Genomic DNA, 15540 nt, shown 5'->3' with positions numbered 1-15540 from the left:
GAGATACGATGAGGGGAGTCAGACAGAGAAGTGAGACAAATACAAATGAAGCCACAGAGGAAGACACAGGCTCAGAAACTCGACAGCATCGAAACGGCTCATTAACAAAGCTCTACATCATGCAGCAGTCCAGATCGGAGGAGAAAACTGGTTGATACCAAGACACACACAAGTTCTCTCACACACACACACACACACACTCGAGCACACCCTTCCCCCCAACCTCTAACTCCCCCCGAGAAGAGTGCATGTTCCACTCAAGCCTCATCACATTCTCTAGGTGTTTATAGAGAGATCTTCCAATCTCATCCCAACTGATTAGCATGGTTCACAGGTGCCAGACGCCTCTGCACTCACCGCCTCCGAATCTTCAAATCCATGTAGGTACAAGTTATCATACATGGAGGAGTGAGCTTCCAAAAGGGGGTTCTTCAAGACCAAACAGAAAGCAGAGTCACTCAACCTTCTCCGGAGAGGATGGATGATGAGGACAGTGGAGTAAGTCTCCACATGAAGGTAGACCACGGAGCAAGCAGACCACGGCGGAGCAGCAGATGGAAAACAACAAAAAAAAAGAAAGGTGGAGCCGTGTGTTTTCCTGATGCTGAATTGGATGTTATTGCCCCAGAGCCATGCGAGTGTTGGTTCCCATTATAAAGCAGCCTGGTTGTCCCCAGAGGCAGAGCAGACTTGGCATTTCATCTGCCTTCAGAGCTCCTATCACACGAGCCAATCCCTTCCTCCTGCCCTGGCTGATGACAGAGGTGGGATGCAGCCTGCCGATTGGCTGGCCGTGAATGAGGAAGAGAGGCAGCATAGATGGAGGTTGGGGGGGTGGGGTCTGCAGCCGAACCAGCCAACTACTCTAGACACGCGTGTGTGTGTGTGTGTGTTCTTGTACATTGAGGACTAGAATATATAATTGACCAACAGAGTGATTTTTGGAAAGTGAGGACATTTTAGCCGGTCCTCACATCTTCAAAGGGCCGTTTGAAGGTCAAGACTTGGTTTTAGGGTCGAGGTTAGAATCAGGTTCTGGTTAGGTTTAGGGTCAAGGTCAGGGTCAGGAAGTCAGTTGAGATGGTCAGGTTTAGGGTGAGGGGCTTGGGAGTGCATTATATCAATGAAAAGATTCACAAAGATATAAGTACAAGGATGTGTGTGAGTGTGTGTGTGTTTGTGTGCGTGAGTATGAGAGAAAGAGAGAGAGAGAGAGAGAGAGAGAGAGAGAGAGAGAGAGAGGTAATCTCCTTCTGACCTAAACCTATACACCCATTTGCACACAAGATTGACACATAATCACATGCAGCATCTCAGCAAAGGTGAACAGCTGAGCGATGATACAGACGCTGTTGAGCCACTGGTCGCTAACAAGACTTCCTCATCAAATAAATGTCTGTCATACCTTTATAATCATTCACCAGGAGCTGTGGAGTTTGGGTCTCAACACCATTTATGAAAGGTGTTGCTGTAAAAAGCACCCACAAAATAACCAACTATTAATAATCAACTATCCCGAATGAGCGTAAACATTTTAACTTGTTGGCATGTACACACCAGTCTTTTCCCTCTTCAGTATTATAGAATATTCTGTTTAAATGTGATGAATATGCCTTATTTTAAGGTATGCAGCCATAACAAAACAACAGAACTGATGAAGAGTCATTGTTAAGGAAGTCAAGAGTACAGACGATCAAAGCCACATATTTTTTTTTTTTCTTTTTGGAAGAACATGAATAAAGTTGTATTCAAATTATGAAAAAAAATATCTTACGTGACATTGACAAATGTGATATTAAAGGCATACCTCAAATTTAATCTCAAAAAGATGCAGGAAAAAAGTCAGAAATCTGTCTTTAAACTCAGAATTCTGAGACATAAAGTTTGAATTTTGATTCATTCTCAGGATTTAACAATTTTTGGAAGGCTATTTAATAACACATCCAAATTAGGAAATTTGAAATTAGGTCTTAAATACACTTCTATTAACAATTAATATTAACTATTAATTTGCATGCTTTCTCTGTATCTTTGAGTTATGGCAAATAACAGCTTTGCTCGGATTGCGAGGCACATTCACAATGATGGCGGCTGTCAAAAATAATAAATAAGTAAACGCCATTGATTTGATCTTGATTTAATATCCATTCTGAATGGAACTTGGAGAAAATACACACATGGTTGATGAATTAAAGGGAACCAATCAAAGCCCTCAGCCAACCCCTCCAGTCCATACGGAAGCACCTGCATTCATTGTGTTTCTACTTAGGGTTTTTCCTTTAATTCGTCACACCTACATGTTTATGGACTCGCTGCTGTTTGACAGAGTAGAGCAATGGTGCCCTCTCCTGGCTGATAGGACAACTGCGGATGCACTTGCACAGAATGGGCTCACAGTTCCTCCTGAAAGCTGCACGTGTTAAATCACATTGTTTTGAGCCCAGCAGTCAATCTGAGGTTGGAGGTGAGGGTGCGTTTCTCCTATGAAGAGCCTCTACAACCCCATTAAATGCACAGTTGCAGTATATGACGAAGCAAATATTCAACTGGCGTTTTCCATGATTTGACTGTGATGACTTAGGATTCCACTGAACTGTCTGAAGGTTCAGTCATGCCTGTTTACTTTGTTGAACTATTTTATAATTCGCTGTTTTGTTAAGACAATATCTGACTTGCGTGTTGATGGTGACTTCCTGTCCGTATTAAGTTTTAAGGTCACTCACTTGTGTCTCATGCTAGTTTTATGTGTATTTATGGCCCAGACTTCCCCTTTTCAATTGCCAGGTCAAAGGTCAAGCCCACTGTCACCTCACGTCATCAGATATCTGAGAAACGCACGAGGGAAACTTCTTCACTATTGCCACAAATGTTCACTGGTACTCCAGGATGAACTGAAAAGACTTTGGTCGTCAAAGGTTAAAGGTCGCTGTAACAGGCACCCTTTGCAGAAGCATGCAACCACAATGTAGTATTTATAATTTTGGGCTTTTACTGGACCTTTCTTTGCGCGCTGATAACCATCCTGAAAAAAACCCTCATCCAAGTCTTTGCCTCACCGCCCCCTCCACTGTTGAGGAGTTACTCTTTCCTCTTGTCCCGCGTGATCCTAGCGCTCCAGTAACCCTGCCTGGTCTCACGCTAGAAGCTCTGTGACAACGCATCTTTAAACCTCAAGTGAACAAAGATCTCATTCTAATATGATATATAGGATGGGTAACACAATACACACAGGAATAAAGCACGACAAAAGACGGATGCGATTGAATACAACTGCTTTGTCTGAATTCTCCCTCTCATCATTCAGTGCTTGTTGACACTGCTGGAAAGGTAATTTTCTACAGAGCCTGTTGTTCATTACTGAGGCTGTGCGGTGGTGGTGGTGGTGGTGGTGGTGGTGGTGGTGGTGTGGAGCCTCTATTTTTCTGCTGCTCTCATGTATGCACATAAGGCGGCCAAAATATTAGAAACACCTCATTATTATGCATTAAACGTCTGCACCAGTGCGAACGACAGCATCAAAAATATCAATCAGTTCAAGTTAAGTTCAAGTTTGGGCAGTGGCGGCCTCTGGAAATCTGTAGGTTAGGCAGGAAGTGAGCTTTTGACTGGTTCAAATCCCAAGAAGAACATTAACTGTGTCAATAAAGGCCCTCACAAAGATAGAAATAGAATTAGAGAGAGAGCGAGAGAGAGAATGTGTGTGTGTGTGTGTGTGTGTGTGTGTGTGTGTGTGTGTGCGTGTGCGTGTGTGTGTTAGGCATTAACTGTCGTTAGGATGAGAAGTTATAGGAGATCAGTTCATGGATTAGAGTGCAGGCCCCCTGCAAGATTAATAATGTAATTAAAGATAATATCCATGGGTCCTGCCTGGACGCACGCATCTCCTGTCCACTGAGTTCAACGAAGACTGACCTGGTAGTTTTTACATGGTCCTAAATTACCGAAAGCAAAGTCCTCTCGGAAGAGATTTGGTGTAACAAATGTCCTCACCAGGATAGCTGTTATAAACGTGTGTGTTCTTGTAGATTTTTTTGGAAAGTCAGGTGTGGATGACGGAAATCCATACACTGCTGTTTAGAGTCACGAAAACCTCACAGCTCCTGTTGACGAAGTCACAGACACAACAACAGAAATAGCGTGAGGTGAGAAAATGATTCACAAACAAATAACAGAGGAGAAAGTAGAGACAAGGACAGGCCAGCTCGCTAGTAGCGCAGTCGGTGGCGTTTGTCTGAATGGTGACGTGATCGTCATGTGGTGAACACGTTCCTGATCCACATCTCCATGAAGACCGAGTCATTAAAATATGATCAATAACTAAAGACAACAGCTCAAACGAGGACATTTTACATTTTCCTGCAATATCAGCCAGCCTAGCGTGTGGGTGGTTTTCATTCCTTGCATCATTGTTGTTGGAGTAGGTTTTTGCTGCCGAATCCAAGTTTTCAGACGGATGCAGAGCATTAAAGCTCTACCTGGGAATACAGAGGTACAACTGAGGAAGGAAGCTGACCAGCCCCCGGGAGCTCGTCACACTGGGCTGGCGCATGATGCCGGAGTGAGCCAGGGGAGCGGTCGCCAAGCCTCTTCAAGTCATTCACAAATTAAAGGCTGCTGAGTTGAGCCATGTGACCTACATAAGAGGGATTAGCAGCGCAAAGAAGCCCTTTTACCATCACTTTGCAGGCTGCAAGCTGAAAAAGTAGGTTAAAGGCGGGCTCTTAATGTAGTGTGAATCATTCAATTTACGGGAGGACATTGTGACAACATAAATTTGCCGTCCCAATCTGAAACTTTATTAAATATGCGGGTCTTACAGTCATATTTAATTTTCACTGCAGCAGGGGATGAAACTTGATGGCCCACACTGAATATGTGCCAGTACTTCACTTCAGATTACAGCAGTGATGAGGTCATCGGTTCACCACAGAGAGGACAGTACACTGGCTTTGGTATCAGTACCAGCTGATGAGCAAAAGTGCTAATCAGCTGACAAACAGCAGATGATGAGGAAACAATGTTGTAAATATGATTTCAGGCTTTTTTATGATCATACTGACGTCTGTAAATATCCTCTATGTGATGCTATCGGTCATCAGTGTCGGGCAACCCTTTCTTATCAGCGTATCTCTACAATGTCTGACTACAAATACTGCATTGAGATGCATGCCTGTGACTTCAGCTCACCAAAATATTTTCAGTTCATCTTTGAATCCCAGTGGACATTTTATGTCAAATTTAGACAAATTCCACCAAGGAGACATGATGGTCCAAGACCATGGAGGAGTTTGAGAGCCTTTAGATTCTCTAATGATTTCTTTTTTGTAGATATAAACATGGATGCTCAGTTTCAAACCTCAGCATGTGTAAATAGTATTTGGTAGCTCTACAAAAACAACAGGGCACTGCGACGGACTGGCGGTCCATCCAGGGTGAACCCCGCCTCTCGCCCTCTGTCGGCTGGGATGAGCTCCAGCCCCCCCGCAAACCCCAAAGGATAAGCCGTATAGAAAATGGTTGGATGGATGGTTAAAAACAACAGATGAGAACGCTACCTTCAAAATATTGGCATTTAAAATCTTAATATATCCCTGAGAAAGCACAGATAACGGAGAATAAACCCAACGATGGTTGTTTTTGAAATGAGTCCATTTCCAGCCTCCTGACCTGAACAAAGCTCAGGTGTCATCGAGACATGTCCGTCCTCGGTTTGACCCCGGACGACACACCATCATTCTCAGCAAACATCCCAGCCTCCTTCTGTTGATTCCTTCTTCACACTGTCAGAGTGGTAACCCCCGGGGGGGGGGGGGGGGGGGGGGGGCGGGGGGGTCAAGCTGCTCTCCTCCAATTCAAAATGAGGGGACAGAAAAAAAGTGAACATCTTCAACTGGCACGGCCAAACATGCAGAATCCAACTCCACCACCCTCTGCCTCTAAAACATATCGATCGGGACAGACCAGAAAACTGTCCGTGCAGTTGAGGAGGCTTCCAGACACACGTCAGCAGAGGTGGGTATCGGCAGGGACTTCACAATACGATTCACAAGACCACGACACTTCAGTCCCAGTGGTTTTCTTTTATTGTTTTTCTCCCTAACACGTCCGTCACGTGGTGTCCAGCTGTGTCAGTATTGAACCAGCGGCCCTCGTGCTCATAGCCAGTCTTGAAAGTATGAATGGTTTTCTGCCTCTATAGGTGTCAGACGTCCAGTGTGAACCCTGTCTTTCTCCCCGGTTGTCAACAGAGACCGGCTCCAGCCCCCTGTGACCCTCTGTGGGACATACAGAGGAGCGAATGGATGTATGAACTTGATCTCCAGCACCAAGCACACATTTAGTTGTATATTTAAACAGAAACACCCAACACATCCAGTTTTGTTTTGCTTGATTTGACAGACTTTGGCTCCGACATTAAGACTGTAATTTAGTGCCACAGGACATCAGTCCTCTGAGGGAAAACATCTGCCAGTCCTCAGTATCCTCTTACCACGGGGCGGAGAGCCTGACCTGGAACGTGCTCCAACCTCTGCTCACCCACCAAACAGAGAAGCATCTGTCAGTGTATGAGTGACATGTAAATGGTCACCACACCATCTGGAAAGAGCTGCCCCCTCCCAGCAAACGCAGAGTGGTGGTATCTCACACTCTACCTGATTGGACTGATTCTGCAGCCTTCCAAAAAGCAGTTCTCTGTTTTCCTGGATGTGGTTTCCAGTAGAGTCGGATCAAATAGTCAAGAAATGAATGTGGGAACCACAAAAATTCAAAACCTCTTTCTTTTTTCTTTTTTTTTTGCTCATTTCTCATTTTCACATCATTAAAATATCCGTCACTTCGTGCTTTGGCTGCGAAAGCCAAAAACAAACATGCGAAGACATCATGTTGGCCTCTGTGACATAGTAATGTCGATCAGTAGACACAAGGACGAGTAAACAAGAAGATAATCAGCAGATTTTATAGGTGATGAGAAGAAAATCGCTCTTAACAGGAAGCTTGATGAATTTCCATCTCACTCCTGCTTTTTAAAAAAAATGCACAGTGACAGTTGATCCGCCAGTCAACACTTGAACGTCTGCCACACTCAACCTCCCGTCAAACTCTCGCTCAGTCGACAATAAATTCACCCTCCAGAAAATGAGCAGTCTCTTGGCAGCAACTCACCTCACTTTGTTCCCAAACTCCGGGGATTTAAAGGAGCGGATAGCTACCTAATAATAACAACCCTCCTGTCCAGGCTCCGTGCCATAAAAGCAAGTGTTCAAGTACAGAACGAGAATAAATAAGTGATCCTATTTGTTGTACTCCCCCAACGGTACGTGGTGCCTGCTTACTTCTGGTGGTATTTTATCTGCTTGATGTGAAAAAGTTGACATTTTTGCTATTTTATTGTCATATTTTTGCAGTTCATAAATCCATGGGTAAAACTGATCAACTGTGCATTCACGGTCCTAATGCCCACACGTGGCTTTGTCACCTGTGTGCACACGTGTTTCTGCTGTATGTCCAAGCTATTGTTGTACCTTCAGCCTTAGCGATCTAGAGAACTTTGAAACACCTCACACATTGAATCTCCCCTCCTATCTGGTAAACTTGACTTATACTGGATGAAGAAAGCAGGCTTTCATCATTTAAATGCAGAGGTGCCCAGCGGTCTACTGTCCTGCTCGCAAACACGGGGGCCACTTTTTCAACCCCCCGTGCTGCCTCTGGCTTGGTTGGACACCTGTACTGACACAATCAGCTGTGGGGAGGCCAGGTGACCACCTCCTCCGCTTGGTCAAGGTGCCCAAGGGGGGAAGGAGGGAAGAGACGACTCCACATGGCAGAGGAAGCATGTGGTAATCTGAGGTGCTCCCGCGGAGGAGCAGAGGGGGCGGAGAAACAACAGCTCGGTCGGGTGAATTGGCGGTGAACATTCAGAGACAAATTGGGAGGGAGGCAAATAATGGTGTGGATAAGAATACCAAATCTGCAGAAAATGGGCAATTGTGATGATTGCCTGTGCAGATTATGAATTTGCACATCAATGTCAGACACGGATTTGCACATTTTTTTTGTCTGGAGATTGGAGTGAAAGACTGAAAACAGACCAAATGGAACTCCTTGTGTTCTTCATCTACTTTGGATTACCTCCACCCCGATGGTCAAACAGTGACGTGACCTCACGGTAAATTTGTTTTAAGCCTTCACACAAGAGCTAAACAGAGAAAATCTCCCTGGGGAGAGAGGACAAGGTGACAACATCTGACGTCGTTGAGCCGTTTCTCCTCTTTCATGTTTAGTGTAAAAAGCGAATGTACTTTCTGCTGAAAAGGAGGAGGAGGTGCAGTTTCCTGCTAATCAACCTTGTGGTCTTGATTCCTGTTATTGAAGGCTAGTCGTTACTATGGATACACAGGGGAATCAAAGAAAGCCCACTGCTCCTCTTCTCACCTGATGACGACCACGCCGGTGATGACGCGAATCACGGCGGGGGTGTTAGAGAAATCTGTGAGTGTGTGATAAGCTCAAGGAGCAGGCAAGAGCTGTTGTTGTTTTTTCTTTCTGTTGAGTGTTTTCGATTATTTTCCAGTATTTGTTACATTCTCTTACATGTTTAGCGTGTTTGTATTTTTCTGCGCACTAAATTTCCTCCTTCCTGAGTCACATATTTACTTCATGCAGATTTCATGCTGCTGGCATTCAATAATAAATGAGCAACGTCAATAAGCTGCGGTACAATTCAGCACACACACTGATGAGCTGCTAACCTAACCACTAATCCCCATCAAGATCTTTATCGTTTGCATTCTGATCAGAGTTACTCATTCATGTCGGGGGAGATTTTCTGTATATGGAAGTGTATTGGAACCAGAATAAGACGAGATATTGTTTTTCAAAAGTCTACTCACGTGTTCTGACTGACCTACATGTGCCCACACACCCGAGTGCTTTACACGATCATAAATCAGAAATGCTATTAGATTTGACAAGTTGTCCGTGTGCTTTTTCTGGCATGCCCACGTGAAAACCCCTCCGACCTGTTTTGACGCTCTTGTATCTCCCGAGAGGGACAAACCCTGTTTGTACAGGCCAGGATATGACAGAGGACTCTGGAGTCGTCCATCCATCCATCCATTTTCTGGACCGCTTATCCGTTTAGGGTCACGGGGGGCTGGAGCCTATCACAGCTGACTTCAGGCAAGAGGTGAGCCAAGAGTCAGTTATAGAAAAATAATTGAGAAGCGAGTGCAGTGATCAAGCCACGTAGGAGGTGTCAAACTGTCCTCGTCTCTGAAAATCCTGGCAGCTGAAGTTCCCTCGCTACCTTGTTAGACATCTGAGTCCAGGAAACTCCCTCCTGTGTTCTTGATAACGCCGGGAGGTAGAGGAGACGTACTTGAATGTGTTTTACAGGAATGAATGGGAAGCAGACGCCTGCATCCAAAGCCCCTCCTTCGTGAATTAAACATGGCTGATGGCTGACACAGCGGAGCAGCTGAGCTCACGAGCTGATACAAATCAAGGCCCTGGATTCCCACGACTACAGCGGACGCTAAATGTCTTGTGTCTGACGTCAGAGTCCTTTGGTCCACTTTTAGTTTCCCTCTTATGTCAGGTGGATCAGGAGGAATATCAGTGTGACTCTCTTCAAATGACAACACCTCTACCATCTTCATCCACTGTCAAGATGATCTGAGTGCTTCAGATGGACTGACGGATAGAGGAAGTTCAAATTTTCAGTCCCCCTATAAAACTTCCACCCTCAGCTTCTGTTCAAATACGAGAGAGCGTTTCGTGCTGGCAGAGAGATCTGTTCACAGCGAGTCCTCTGGGAGGACAGAATAACATCAGAACTGATTCCAATGACAAGCTTGTGAGGTTCATAACTTTAACCTTTAGACGACTAAAAAAATGGAACAATTTTGGTATTGAGAGATGATTCTCACATGTTAGCCAATGACCACGTTTAGCAGGTTTAAGGGATGTGCCGATCCCATACCTGGTGTCAGTATGTGCCCGGTACTGGCCCAAATCGCTGGACCAGGCATCAGAAATATCTATGAATAAAATCTGATCCCTCAGCCAAAATTCGAACGTAAATGCTGAAGGAAACATTGAGCAACATGCCGCGGTGGTAACGAGGGTTGGCTGTCCTTAGCTCCTGACGTGACATAGCTCGTGTTTAAAAACCCCGCTGACACTGTCTGATGCAGTTTTGACAATTTAGAGACAAAAGCATGAATTCAAAAACTTCTTTTTGTGCAATATTCACCCACGTAAGGTTGAAATAATACAAAGACGTGGACCGCAGGCAGAACATTTGAGCCTTTTATTGTGGAGAATGACATCAGCACCAGAGCATGGCATGAACACCATTTCAAAATGAAGCCAAGCTACTATTCCTGCTCTTGAAAAAGTTTTCATATCAACTAATATTTGCTAATTGATTGCCAACGTGGTGTATTTCGTCCGATCAAGTCCTCGCCGATACTGACACGTCATTGGTCTCTTCAGCCTACAGAGATCAATATCAGTTCGGACCTCCAAACTCCAGGTTCATCCAAGTTGTGTAGTTAAGTTCTTTTACACAAGAGAATGCTAGCACTCTCCAGTAGCACACAGGGAGTTCGTATGTTTATGTCATGTGATATTTTTTACCCGATGTTTCCTTGTAACCTAAACAAGCAGCCAAAGAGTGATGGCCAACGCAGACTGATCCTACAGACCGCTGGGTTGTGAACAGTAGTCTAGCCCCACTGTTTCAGGACTGATTTTCAAAGCTTTCACATTAGAAACACAACGACAAACACAGGAGTGTGGAAACTGGCAACAACGACCAGTGATGATGCAGTAAGATGTCCTACCTGTCTGAGGATGAAGCTGGTGGAGGTGGTGCTGCCGTCGGACCTCTTCAGCCGGCTGCGTCTGGAGTACGTCCCTCTGTTAGCCTGATGACAACAAGACACAGAAATTACACCCACGTTGTTGTTTTACCGTCCTGACATTCAAAATGCAACGGCTGATGCCGGTCAAAACCAGCATCTCGGCCCCCTTGTCCTCTCTGATGACATCATAAACAGAAAGGCATTGCTTTTCTTTCCCAACTTGGCCAGCACGCACACCTTCTCTCTCGTCTGTGACTCATTGTCATGCAAGGCCAATTTGTTTCAGTGCTTGGGGAGAAGCCGAGGTGAGAGCACATCTGAGATGAAGAAAATACGTGTATGATAAATGGCTTCACCGCTCAACACTGAGAGTGTGGCGATCTGTCCTCCTCTGACAACACTGTGTCCTATAAAAAGTGTGTGAGACCTGAATAGGAGAAGCGCAAACAAAGGCAGCGGCACCTCAGAGGAGGTGTACTGGAATGTGCCTCCTTTGTGTCTGAGATGAGATCGACTGCTCATTATCCATATTCACCAGGCCTCAACTTACACTTGTTTCCATTGAACATCATATCCTCACTTTCAGAAGCTCCGTCTCCTCATGTTGATTGTTTTTATCGGAAGAATGATCCTCAACCCACCAAAACAATCTCCCGACCCACATGCACGCACGCACGCACGCACGCACGCACAAACACAAACAGCTTTGGAGCTTTTAACCATATCGCACGTCCTCATCAGCAGACTGCTTTCGCTCTGTTGCCATGGAGCATGATTATGAGATATTAAGAAGAAGACAAGCCTCGCACTCAAGCTGGAACCAAGTTACGTTCAGCACTCATGCAGAGAAGTAGCTGTAATGGTTGATCTGTGTCCTAATGGATGAGCCGACTAAATGTTTCAGCTCTACATCCATCACATCCAACGATCACGTCATGTGCTGCCTGTCTCCCAGGGGGCCACATGACGATGACGTCCATTACTCCGACTGTCGGATGCCTAAATGATAGAAGAATTCTGCTGCTGATGGATGGTTCTCGTACGGTGGCCAGAGGACGAGAGGTTGAAGAGGCGTGTTCAGACGTACACGTACACCGAGCCAATTCATCAGCCACAACTGCCACGTTCAAACCTTGAGCAGCGTGCCACACAAAGAGAGGAGTCGGGGCGCGACAGTCAGGCGGCATCACTAAGGGAATCTAGAGGAATACTTGTTTCACATTTCGGACGGCGGAGGTGGTATTGAGCTATTGCTACGCCATCAGACGTGCTCCGGTAACAGAGACAAAAAAATAGAAAATACAAACACACGGCCTTTCCTCCTAGTTGGTGTCTCAGTGAGCTGATGAGGGATGACGTGAGCTGTCCATGGTGCTTAAAGGGAGCAAAGCACCTCTCGATGTGAACGGCCAGTAGTTTTAGCTGCTTTTCTATTTAAAAAATAATTAACGTGCATTTTCATCCAATATTCTATGGCCTGTAAATTTAATTTAATTTGGGGGAATTGTTTCAAGTCCCCCTTCAGAAATAAATGAATGTTTGTACTTGCATGAGGAGAGTTTGGCACTAAATGGTGATGAGTATCCATCCGTCCACAAACAATACCGCTGATCATGCTAACATAACTAGTAAATAACTCCTTCAACACGACCTATTCATCGAGTCTGCACTATGACCATTGAGCAGCAGTGCATTTGTGCTCCTCATCTTAGTCGTCTTTATTGTTATTTCGTGGCTTCTAGTTGCATTTTTGTTCTTTCCTCTTGTGCTTTTTTCTGATGTATGTGACTTGACTGCTGTAAAGCTTTCATATTTTATTTCTGAATCAAATTCAAGGGAACTCGGAAAACAAAAACAGAAAATCTCACATGTGGAAAATGTTCGGAGTGGTTTGTAAGCGCCTGAACAAGCTAGCGTTTTTGGAAATGCACTGACTTTGCTTCTCCCTTTTCGAACAACCGCTGCTTCAAACTAGACATCTGACGACTGTAGCGCCTGGTAGCAGCAGAAAGAACTGCTTATCTTAGTGATGTCGCTCATTCAGCAACTACCGCAGAGCTGGAGAAGCTGAGGAATAATAACATGACAAGCACTTATTTACAAAAGGAGGGGTCAACCCTACTAAAATGCTGCCCCCTAGTGAGTTCGAGGGTGAAACATGAAGCTGTGGCTTGTTCAGATCTCCTGCACCTCTGATGGGTCATTGCAGCAGCAGCATTTTGACTCAAGGTACATCATTTTTAAGACTTATCCATTTATCTATTCATCTCTTTCTCTGCCTCGAATTGATGCTTTGCCCTGAGTGGAGGGAAATGTACTGACTGCTCCTGCTCCTTCTATTGCTATTCCACAATGAAAATAACACCAGCACACTATTCATGCTGCTCCCTGTGTTTCCTTATTTACTTCATTCATTCAAAAACTGACAGTGACTCTGTAAAGGCATAGCTGCGTTTATCTGTGACAGCAGGCAGAAGAAGTGAAGTTCCATGTTGAATAATTGAGCCCCCAGCGTCATTTCTTGGAGAACATATCCATCTCTCTCCAGCTGCAGGAGTCAGGACCCCTCCTCACGTTGACTAATGAACCCTCTGGGCTCATTAACACTTATGAAAAATAGCTGCAGAGCAGAGAGCAGCGGCGTGACGATGCTCTGGAGGCATCACAACTCCATCTACAGTGGTGCAACTGAAGGTAGACTCACCTTCAATGATGTTATTATACTTGTTTAGTTCTTTTTTTTTAAGAAAAGAAGAGAAGAGAAGACAAAAGAAGAGAAGAGAAGAGAGGAGAGGAGAGGAGAAGAGAAGAGAGGAGAGGAGAGGAGAAGAGAAGAGAGGGTGGTGATGCTCTTCTCCCTCCTACCTGGAACACAGGCTTCTGCAGACCGTCTCCTATCCCGTGTCGAGTGTAGATGTGCCGGGACATCTCGGCCAGTTCATCGGTCCAGGGCGGAGGCTGCCGCTCCGAGCCGCTCCACTGGAACTGCTGCTGCTCGGGTATCGGATGGTGGACCGCCGGCTCCAGCTTGGCTTCTGCTCCACCGACAGAGAGGAGATAAACTGGTTCCGGCTTCTGTTCTAAGTGGGAGATGCGACCTGCTCCGCTTAAACGGCGCACACTGAAAATGATGCTGGAGAAGAAGTGAAATACAGATACTCACATATTTAATATGACCCCCCCCCCCCCCTCCAATCCCATCAGGGCTTCTGCGATGCGTTCAGTGACGATAAAAATATCAAGAAAAATAACCTTTCCCAAAAGCATTTTTTAAAAGAAGAATCCAACAAAGACAGCCTCCGTATATGTATTTAACCATAACATTCACCATATATATATATATATATATATATATATATATATATATATATATATATATATATATATATATATATATATATATATAAAATGTGAAGTCCATGTTTCGCTACAGTTCTGTGCTCCTCTGAGATGTAGGACTATGGGATTTAAGACTCATATTAATGATTGTTCTTTACCTTTTGAGCCATTGATTTATTCAAAATGGCTTTGATCTGAATTTATAAACGAGATCTTTTAAAGCAGAGCAGAATCGCGAAAAAAAACACCCATAAAAGTGAGACGAGAATGAACTCAAGGACCGACAGTGACAACGCGACTGTTGTAGACATCTGGAGTTTACAAGGAGACCCTGAAGGCAGCATAAACTCTGCCTCACTGCACCAGTGTGACCCCGTAGCTCTGGAGTTTACTGTTAATTTTTATCTCCCACAATACAATATTCAAGCATTGATACTCTACTACCACTACCACTACTACTAATACTAATAATCACTATAATTAATATTTATAATATGTGGGTTTGTACATATTGTCAGATCTTTCCACTAATAAATGCAGCTTCTGGCTGCCACACTGAATCCTCTGATCATTTCTGGTTGCTCTCGTCCAGCTGCAGCCACATCAGACAGATCTGAAACATAAACTTGTCTTTTTTATGAGTGGATGAATTTGCTTCATGTTTTATTATGACTGTTCACCAGCACAGGGTGCTTCATTTATCTGAAATTTTCATTTCCTGCAGCAGCCATATTGGACTATTGATTCAGACTAAACCCTGACGGTCTTCCATGCCTGGGTAGATTTTGAGGGCTGTGACATGTTTGTGGGGTGAGTGGGGATGGGCGGGCGAATCATGGCGCGAGGATGAGTGTGCTCCGCAGGTTTGTGTAGGCCCAACACTTTACACTCAGTTGATCCTTTGCTTTAACCTCTCTATAAACAAATAAAGCAGGATTTATCTCAGCATTTCCAGAGGAAGAAGAGCAGATGACCCGTCTTCGCGCTCCTCCTGGTCAGACAGCTGGGCTGAGCCCGGACTGTCCTAGACTGGTGGCGTCCTGGAGAGCCGTCTGTGCTGCCTGGACTTGGACATTTGAGCTTTTCAAGGATCTCAAGTCTTTTCCAAGTAGAGAGCAGGAACTATAAAAAGTCCAAGCTGAATGAATAAATGATGCAGTCTTGGTAATGATGGTAGTGGCTGGTTCGGGGGTGCAGCTGATGGCCTGTGCAGGGAATATGAAGGCTAATTAGGTGAGCAGGACCTATCTTTAACCACGTCACCGAGAGGCATCAATGTATCACTTATCCAAAGCAAATCTCGGAGGGAAAAAAAGGCCATTATCCACAC

General features: G+C 44.9%; 1 protein-coding gene across 2 annotated transcripts in view; it reads right to left on the bottom strand.

The window, feature by feature from the left end:
* The window catches only part of cacnb4a (calcium channel, voltage-dependent, beta 4a subunit), a 42722-nt gene extending 28697 nt beyond the window's left edge, over positions 1 to 14025 (bottom strand). Inside the window, exons 1-2 of one of the 2 annotated variants that reach the window (XM_086220881.1) lie at positions 13737 to 14025; positions 10851 to 10934 (exon numbers count right to left, since the gene is read on the bottom strand). In XM_086220881.1, coding sequence (XP_086077007.1) covers positions 10851 to 10934; positions 13737 to 13799 — 147 coding nt within the window. In that variant the 5' untranslated portion in view covers positions 13800 to 14025. Of the gene's footprint in view, positions 1 to 357; positions 729 to 10850; positions 10935 to 13736 lie in introns of those variants that run through there. The other variant, XM_086220880.1, reaches the window with a different exon arrangement.
* Positions 14026 to 15540: the final 1515 nt, after the last annotated feature.

This window comes from Aulostomus chinensis, chromosome 12, assembly GCF_037954235.1.
Source record: "Aulostomus chinensis isolate RoL2024-O1b breed Wild chromosome 12, RoL_Achi_v1.0, whole genome shotgun sequence".
Classification (NCBI taxonomy): Eukaryota; Metazoa; Chordata; class Actinopteri; order Syngnathiformes; family Aulostomidae; genus Aulostomus; species Aulostomus chinensis.
Note: the sequence above shows the minus strand (reverse complement) of the source record. Positions and strands in the feature narration are given on the sequence as shown.